The sequence below is a fragment of the Aethalodelphis obliquidens genome, unplaced genomic scaffold, assembly GCF_003676395.1.
Source record: "Aethalodelphis obliquidens isolate GAN/ISIS:26980383/991018 unplaced genomic scaffold, ASM367639v1 scaffold55, whole genome shotgun sequence".
NCBI lineage: Eukaryota > Metazoa > Chordata > Mammalia > Artiodactyla > Delphinidae > Aethalodelphis > Aethalodelphis obliquidens.
Window position 1 is genome coordinate 467,615 of NW_020837999.1, and position 9,287 is coordinate 476,901.

A 9,287-nucleotide genomic window follows, 5' to 3' on the forward strand; every position below is an offset into this window, starting at 1 on the left:
ATCCTTGTGGGCTGTCGCTCTGCTAGCACTGCATGTGTGGAGGCAGGTGACCAAGACACCCCCATCTAGGGGGACAGTGGCCTGCTCCACTCTGGAGGCCATGGAGGAGGGCTTCCTCTTCTTGAATTTCAGCCCAACTCCTCAAAGACGAATGGTCTTGAGCAAATTAACTTTCTTGAGCCTCTTTATTCACAAAGATCTGTACCATAATGCGATTTTCCTGTGTGGGGTGTATGTGAGTGTGACAATGACGTGCATGGCGATTGCAGGCAGCACTAGCTGTGAGGTAGGGCTTGAAGTGTTAGCATCCTTCCTTCTCCACCAGGACTTAGAACCCTAGATGCTTCAGGAGCACGGTACGTAGTTGAAAACACTGGTGAGTGGTTAAACGAAACTTTTTTCTTTTTAGTTGTAGTCTTGGCAGGTTTGGGAGTGGCGAGGGGTTCCCTCTAGTTTCCCTTTGCGTCTGTATATCTGAGTTGGTGGGCAGGATGGGGAGTGGCGGGGGGTATGCAGGACGGACAGGGGCTTGGCTAGTCTTCATTACACCCTTGCCTGGGGGAGTCCTCAGTTACAGCCCTGCAAATCCTGGGGAGATGCAGGAGCGTTTCTTCTCCCAAGCTCACCCCCAGGGCTCCTCATGACCCCCTGAGACTAGGACCAGAAGATCCAGAACCCAACCAGGGAGCCAGAATGATCTCCAGATCCCCTCACCAGGCTACCCGTGTACCAGGCCACGGCACACAGCAACGTCCCAGCACTGCCAGAAGACAGGGTCATCCTGCTGGAGGGAGCGGATGTGGCAAGAGGGAGACAGCGAACGTCCCTCCATTTCCTACTGCCTTACCTAAAACCTAAATTCCAAGGCTCTCCATCAGTGGCCTCAGCCCACATTTCCACCCTGTGTCCTGATAGCATCTTCCACGCAACCCACCTCACACCTCTCCCATGCACTTCTGCAAGCCTTACCCATCTGGAATGTCGTCTCCTGGCTCCACCCAGATCCTGTCAAGCTCACAGGGGCGTCCAGCCCTTGGTGAGCCCTCACTTACACCCATGAATGCATGCTTCTGCCGAACATTTTCTGAGTGCCTGTTCCGTGCTGATACTCGGCAGGTACCGGGTCCCAGAGATAAGAACAGCATGGTCTTTGGCCCTAAGGAGCTCCAGAAGGAGATCCACCAGCAACAGCTATGGCCAACGCTGATGTAAGCAGAGTGGGCAGTGAGGGCAAAATGGGAATTCCTTCTGAAATTACACACAGTAGTAGGGCCACAGGAGAGTCTTCCAAAATGCTAGGTAATAAATTAAGTTTTAAAAGCCCAAGATTTTCTCACAGCTGTGGGCCTGACCACTTGAGCCACAGGCCAGGCCTCTGAGATTCTTGAGGGTTCCCTGTCTGCCCCTTCTTTAAACTGGAGTCTGCAAACAGCTTTGGAGCAGGGAGTTTTGACCACTAGCCATCTCAACAGGGGCCTGAAAATTGGGACCCACCAAAGTCTGAGTTGCTGCCGGCTGGCACCCTGTTCCTTCTTTTCTTGTGACGAGGTGTGTACACAGAGACTGGGCTCCCCATTGTGAGCCTCAGTTTCTGTATCTGTTGATAGAGATGGGCACGATTCCACCATGGGGATGGGGGGAAATCAACAACCTAGGAAATCCTCTGAGCTTCCTTCATCATTACAGCACAAATGAAACAACCCCAGAGACGCTCTCCATTTATCCCACAGCGGAGCAGTAGTTAAAGTCCCTGCAGACACACTTCAGGATCTGGGCCCCCCAAGATCACACATGGAAGGCCCTGATTTGAAGCAGAGTGGGCCTGGGTCACATAGCACGGCCTCTCCAATGAGACTGCCAAGGAAGGCCCTGGGCCTCAGGATGCATGCAGCAGCCCAAGGCTGAGTGCCTTTTTGTAAAAAGCTGACTCCCTTTCGGTGCGGGGCCTGGGGCGAGCATTGTACTGACTGCTGCTGCTCCTCTGGTTCCACGTACTTTTTGCACGAGCGGGGCAATCTGTAATCCTGATACGCCCTCTCAGAGCCTCAAGACAGGGGAGAGGCCAAGTGGATCCTGGCCATTTTACAGACAGCAGGGACGGGACACCATGGGCTGCTAAGAATGGATGAGGGCAGAGCCAGTCCTGAGCAGAGGATCCTTCACTTCCCCCCCACCCCCCATCTCTAATAAGTCCAGTGCCCAGACACGGCCATGAGCAAGGTCGCTGACAGCACTGACCCCGCTGGCCACCTCTGAAGTGCTTACGTCTCACCTCATCCTCTCCCCACCCCCAGTCAATCCCATTTCCTGAATCATGTCAACAGTGACTTAGGAGAGAAACGAGCTTATCCCATGGAACCTGCCATTCACCCTTCTTTGTCTATACTTGAGAATACCAGGTTGGGAGAGGCCGAGGATCCCCGGATCCCTAACCCAAGGCATGGCCTGTGGGGACAGCTTGTGGCAGTGCTGCTTCATGGTTAGGGCACAGCGCTTGGCACGGAGCAGCTTTGACTGTGGACCCTGACTCCAAAACTTAACAGCTGTATGACTGGGCAAGTCATTTAGCCTCCCCCCAGAGGGGTCTCTGTCAGTGAAACAGGAACAATCAATAGGGTTCGCTATCAGGATAAAGTGAGGATGTGGTGCAGCACAAGGTCTGGGAATTGAGTGTCAGCATGGTCTTCTGGAGGGAAGGACCACCAGGTTGCTCCGGTCCTCTGGGACGGAGTCTCCTCTTGCCCCTCAGTAGAGGGGACAACCATTTGGTCCTGGGGCATTTCTGGTGTTCCTTCGGCATCTCAGGGGTCTCGTCTCCACGGTCGACTCTCCCTGTGACCATCTCAATGAGCTGGGCCAGCTCCCCAGTCAGACAGTGACTACTGTCTTGGTCTCTGCTGTCACCATCATTTCAGGGCTTCTTGTCTTATCACCATGCAGAGCAGTAACAATTGAGGACATAATTAAATACGTGTTGGGTTAACTTGGTCACGGGGGTTATCCGGTTGCAACACTGAACTACACTGATGCTAAGTTTGACTGGGTGTGAAACTGGACCTTTTATGCCTCAAACACTGAGAAGATCTGAGGGGCTCACTGCCTGAGCACGTCCTGACTGATGTCCTGGCCCCTTCAGGATGGCCATCATGATGGTGACCACAGTCTCAGAGTCTACACTGCCCAGTGTCTTCAGCCCCTCAGTACACAAAGCCCCAGGACCCTGGTCCCATGTGGCCAGGGGTAAGGAGCTGAGGGAAGTGTGCCTTATTCCAAAGGTCTCTCGGGGAGTTCAGCTATACAGAAGGAGCATCAATAAATCCATCCTGCTTAGGGGAGAGATGGAGCTTGCAGTGTCTTAGGGACCACTTTAGTATCTGACCAAGAGACTCAGGAATAGAACCAAATGAGGAGCCCTGTCCCAGAAGGGCTCTACACATGGCTGACCTTTCTCCCATCCTTGAACTAGGATGTGTAGAGCCCTCCTGGGACAGGGCTCCTCATTTGGCTCTAGAGGTATGCTCTTTGGCCCTTCAGCCTGGGTATCTACTCAGCAGGGGCCTGAGTATAGATCACCAATAAAGGTCCGTGGGGCACTGTGAATGAATGACCTTCCAAACAAGCCAGAAGACAGTTTTTCCCATGCCAACTCTATGCCCGGATATACGCTGGGCACCAACCTCATTCCACACACACATTCTCTCCCTTCATACATAGACATGTGAGATCATCATACATTACACATAAGCACACACCTACACATCCTACGCTGACACCCACATACCTTATCCAAACCCTAACCTGCTGCAGATGGTCTGGAAGGTGAAACAATAGTCCAGAAATCCCTACCCTGAGGATTCTACACAAATGCCATCTCCTCGCAGGACTGGGGGAAAGTCCCTCCCAACCCCATGGTTGAGGTTCTTTTCCTTTAAGATGCGTGTTTTTATTATTTGTTATCCAACATGTGAGTCAGGAGCTTTGGCTTCTCCTTTCAATAGTGACCTCTGGACAAATCCCCCATGGCCATCTTGCAGCTGAGACTTCCTCCCCCCCCCCCCCGCCCCCCCCCCCGCCCCCCCGCCGGCCCAGGTAAGAAAGGGTGGGAGTGGTGGGGGAGGAGCAGCGGCAGAAGAAGAGGCCCCACCTCCTCTGGGCACAAGGTCTGTGGGCCCAGGCTGCATCCTTTACAGCCCCCCAGGGAAGGACGAGGGGACAGGGCGTGGGCCAGGGTGTCGCTGAGGACCACAGTCACACCCCTCCACATCGCGGCCGGGCTAGGAGGGGATATGAGGAGAGGCTGACCGTGGCGGCTGTGGAGGCGGGAAGAGACCCCTGGCAGGAAGGGGGCAGGCACGACTCCAAATTATAAATAACGAGGGAGGAAGGAGACAGAGAGCCCCCTCTCCGCCAGGCCCTCAGCTGACGCCACTGAGAAGGCCAGTGGCCAGGCAGAGGCTGAACCCCTTGAACCTGGGCAGCCCTCGCTTTGTGAAAGCAGGACTGGGGGGCCCTGTCCACATGTTCTGAAGGGGAGGGAGGTCAATAAGTGGAATTTATCAGGCAGGGAGGGGCCTGATAATGGAGACGTGACACTGCTGACCTTTGCCCTCAGCAGAAACCACGAGACCCTCAGGAGGGTGACGTCACTGCACGGCTGAGGAAATGGGGCCGCTCCCAGCTCCGGGACCTCTCTCAGCTTCACGTGCCAGGTGCGCAGCAAAGACTGAGGAGGAGGCCGAGGCCTGGGCAGCCACCAGCTCAGGCCCACAGATGGCTCCTCACCCCGCCCGGAGGGTAGTCTTCTCACCTGCCTGGTCGGGACACTGCCCCAGCCCCATCCCAGGCCCAGCTTCCCAGAGACATTCGTGGAGGGGCTAGAGCAAAGTCAGGGAGGCTGGGGGCAGTGAAGGCCTTTACATAACCCAGCACACCCCTTGATTGGGAAAGGAACTGGCGGAGTAAAAGCCTTGCATTCGGATATTTTCCCTAAGGATTTTCACGTCCATTATCTTGTGTTCAGCCTCACAACAGTCCTGAGAAGTATCAATACATCACACAAGTATTATTTGGCCCACTTTAAATATAAAGAGACAGAGGCTGGGGCAGGGAAATGAGTCCCAAGTCGTAGAGCAGGTCGTTTGCAAAGTACTCTTCACTGTGCTCCGTGCCCCATGGTTTTGCACAAGTAGCAGCGGCACAGCCTGGGCCACGGGGGTGGCTGGTGCCTTCTAAGAGGTCTCCGGGAGGAGCCATGGCCACCTGTGCTGCAGGGTTTGCCTGCCCTCTCGCTGCTCTCCTGATGCTGTATAAATGAAGGTACAGGGACAACTGCCGGGAAGGAGGGAGGGACAGAAGATGTGCGCTCTGAGATCTTACCTGCTCTGGTCAGCGTCCTGCAGGGAGATGCCGGAGTCCCAGTCCACGTCCCCTGCTAGTCGCTCTAGGACCCAGAACAGAAGCAGAGATCAGGGCAGAGCCAGAAACTGGGCTCTTAGCTGCCACTTGAGAAACATGGAGGAGAAAGTTTTCTCCAGAAGCTATTTACTCCCCAGATGACTCCGACCCCCGAGGAGGAGGCATAGCCTGTCGTGGTGACTGCTGGTGGGCACTGTCATGCATGAGCTGAGGGGTGCCCCAGGGTCCCCTCAGGTGCTGGGTGAGGGAAGAAGGAAGGGAAAAAGCTGCCTCCGAGGGCTGAACGCTGAGCTCAGACTGACAGGACGCTAACCCTGTTTGTGGAGAATGGCTCCTACCAAGAGGACAGTGAGGTCTACTGTGGGGTGAGGATGTGTCATCTGAGGGAGGTGCAAAAAGCTACTCTAGAAAGAGCTACAAGCCACAGGGAAGAAATTGTGGTAGCCTCCACCCCAAGGATAGAGGATGGCCTCCCATCGGTCTGGGGGATCTGGGGGGACTTTAGCAGATGGGGCTGAGGTGGTAAAGAATCTCTGTCAAAGCCAAGACTAAGCGGACATCCTGATGAATTTGGTGACTGCCAGCCGTGCTCTCCCCCTTTCCCGCCCCACCCTTCCACGGTAACCCCCTTCCCCCTTTCCTTCTCCTGGACTCCCTCCTGTGCCTCCACCACCACACCCACAGAGTGGGCCTTACCTGGCACAGCTCTGTCCCGGGATGAAGTCCAGGCTGGGCTTCCCACCTTGGAGGGGCCCTGCCCCCCAACACTTAGCATCTCCTGCAGCAGAAGGCGGTTCCTCTCCACGCGGTCAGACAGGGACAAGGTGCTGCCCCCGGTGCCCAGGGTCCCCAGGTCTCCAGCTCTCCAGAGCTCCCCCAGCAGGGCTGGCCTGGGGACGAAGTCCTCCTCGGACGTCAGAGACAAGCTGTCCAGGTCTTCCTGTGTGATGAGACCATCCTGCAGGGGGTATGACCTTCCTTTCCTCAGGCTGGGCCTGTGGGTGGTTTTGTTACAAGGACCAGAGCCCTCAGGCTGGCTTGGAGTGACTCTGTGCATGGAGCTCTCTTGCAAAGAGCTGGGCCCTGGCGGCACAGCCCTGTCGTGGTCAGGCAGTGTCCGTACTGCTTCTGGAGGCCACGGGCTCCTCCTGTTCCAGCTCTGGAGCCCAGAGGCAGGCGACCTGGGAGGCCCGGGGGCCCCGTTCCTGGCAGACTCCTCCTCAGTGACGCTGCTGTCCAGCAGCCCATCGTTTGGGTTCTGAGCATGATGGACCACCACGGCATCAGGTAGGGAAGACCCCTCTGATGGAGTCCTGGTTCCACCCACCTTGACTCGTCTGCATTTGGGTTTCTTGAGGGATGGCCGCTCGTGAGAAGTGAGGCAAGGGCTTGCCCCCTGTTTGCCTGCTGTCATCTTCTCCTTCAAGGCCCTCACCTTGGACTCCAGCACAGAGGGGCCTTGGACCTGTATCCCCTGTGCCCCAGGAGGCTGGGGGGCCATCAGGCTGGGTGTTCTGTCTTCTCGAGGACAGGGCCAGTGTCTTGAGAAGTGTCCATTCTCCGGCTGTGGCTCAGGGCCACTTCTCTCCACAGCTGAGGTCACCTCCATGGAGCTGGCTGTTCCGCTCCCTATTTTGGGTCCTCTGGAGGAGAAAATAGACAGAGTTCCTTAGACCCAGCACCTGGCTAGCTCCAACAACCTCCTGGGTCCCCAAAGTGCCTTGGGATAGAGCCCTGTCCAGAGAAAAATAACTTGGGGTCAGAGCAGGGGATGCCCCCTAGACAATGTGAAAGCACCTCGAAGAGTACAAATCATTGGACGGTACACATAAGTTATTACTGAGTTTTTTCTTCCAAGTCTAAGTAGTGTTCTCATTTTTCTACCCCCATTTTACATGTGGGGCACAGTGGAGAGTCAAACAACAACCAATCTTCTGCCCAATGTGGACCAGAGTGAAAATGGGGGCCAGATTTCCCAGTCCCTGGCCTCTTGCTTTCCTGATAGGTGTCAGGCCTCAGAGGAGGATGGCAACACCTGCTAAGGGCCAACAAGCTCTTCCCTTTCCAAGGGGAGCCAATGCAGAGGATGGACTTCAGGAAGATACCACCCAGGATCTGACCCTCTGGCAGAAGGGGCCCCCTGTGCTCAAATCACAGGAGTGCAGCATGGGGCTGTGCCCACAGGGCAGCCAGGATCAGGTAGCAATGCCTATCAGCATCTGCTCTGTGTCAGGCAGGCCTGCAAGCACTTTCAGACATGCTCTCGCAAATAATCCTCACGCAGTTCTGCCAGAACAGGATTATTATCCTTATTCTTACAGACAGAGAAACTGAGGCACAGAGAGATTAGGTGACACGGGAGCTAAGGGAGGCCCAGTTGGGAATGCAAAGCTTCTCCTCCCAAGGCCAGGGCTCTTCCAAAGCACTCAGTGGCCGTGTACCCCCATTCCCCTACTCCTATGAGGATATTGGTCTAGACAGGTTAAGTGACTTGCCCAAATTACACAGCTCCTTGGTGGCACGGTTGATGTCAATGTCTTCAGAGGGAACAAAAGTGAGCACGAGATTTTACTCACCAAGTTGTTCTGTGCACACATACATGCCACAATGTCTTAATATTTATCCTGCTCTCTGAGAACATGCTCCGTCTCCATCATACATCTAGATATGTCCCACTTGAAGTAAACTGCATGTATTTACATAAATACATGCATCCATATTGACACAAATTACAAACAAGAAGTTATTCACCTCATATATTGACCAACGATTCACCACAGAATTCTCTTAAATGCAAGTCCCTCTATAGTCACTTACTACAATTCAATTTTTACATTTCAGGAATATACATATTTCACCAAGCAAAATACACACACAGTGTGTATGTTACCTCAGTTTTAAGCCTGTGAAGTTTAAGGCCTATCTTTGGGAGGAAGAGATCATTTACTACACCAGTTAATCTAGAAGTTACCAGCTTTGTCTTGGCAGCCCGGCCACCCGTTCCTCTCTTCTAAGGTTCAATCCAGAAAGCAGGGGACGTGAAGGTAATGGGAGCAATTTCAGTCACATTACAATAACTTTCTTTCGGGTAAATTCGAACAGCATTCCAGAGATCATCCATCTCCGGAGACCTGGAAGGATGCGACCTTCCCCTGGGGAACAGTGGATATCGGCTTGTGCGGCTCGGCACCGCCGAAGTCTACGGCCCAAGTGCTGTACTTCTCTAAGCCGGAGACGCTGAAATGAAGACGGACGTGACGGACGGGGCTCCCCTGCGACCCTTCCTTCCCGCTCCCCACTGGCGGTCCCGCCACCCCCGGCCCGCCCGTCGCCTCGCCTCCTCCGTACTCACTGAAGGCTGCCGCCGGCAGGTCGGGCCGCCACCTCCATCCCTTCTATCCCCGGCGAGGCCGGGGCCTCCTCTCCCCCACCCCGCTCCCTCCCGGGCCCGCTTCGGGGACCGGGGGCGCGCGGGCTCGGCCGGGGCTCCGAGAGTGCGGCCCGCAGGCCTCGGCCCTCGGGGCGCTCCCGGCTGGTCTCCCGGCTCTGCGGGCCGCCCCGGGGCTCCGAGTGGGGTCGGGCCGGAGCAGCCGACCCGCGGGCCGCGGCCTCCCTCCGGGTCCGCGGAGGGGACGCGGGGTTGGGCGGGGAGGAAGCGGCATGGGCTGTTAGCTCATGGTTCGGCCACGAAGGGGAGAGAGGCCAAGCCCGGCGCCTTCCCGGCCGGGACGGGAAGAGGGAGCGGGAGAGCAGAAAGGAGGGGCGGCGGAAGGGGCTAGAGGAGCGGCCCTGGCCCCCACCCCGCCCCGCCGCCCTCCGCGCTCGCCGCGGTCCCGGTCCCGGCCGCCCGCGCCCTGCGGAGCTGCCCCTCC

General features: G+C 56.1%; 1 protein-coding gene across 1 annotated transcript in view; it reads right to left on the reverse strand.

The window, feature by feature from the left end:
* The window catches only part of KIAA1614 (KIAA1614 ortholog), a 36,030-nt gene extending 27,099 nt beyond the window's left edge, over positions 1 to 8,931 (reverse strand). The window contains exons 1-3 of the mRNA XM_027086139.1: positions 8,768 to 8,931; positions 6,112 to 7,058; positions 5,377 to 5,440 (exon numbers count right to left, since the gene is read on the reverse strand). Coding sequence (XP_026941940.1) covers positions 5,377 to 5,440; positions 6,112 to 7,058; positions 8,768 to 8,805 — 1,049 coding nt within the window. The 5' untranslated portion in view covers positions 8,806 to 8,931. The remainder of the gene's footprint in view (positions 1 to 5,376; positions 5,441 to 6,111; positions 7,059 to 8,767) is intronic.
* Positions 8,932 to 9,287: the final 356 nt, after the last annotated feature.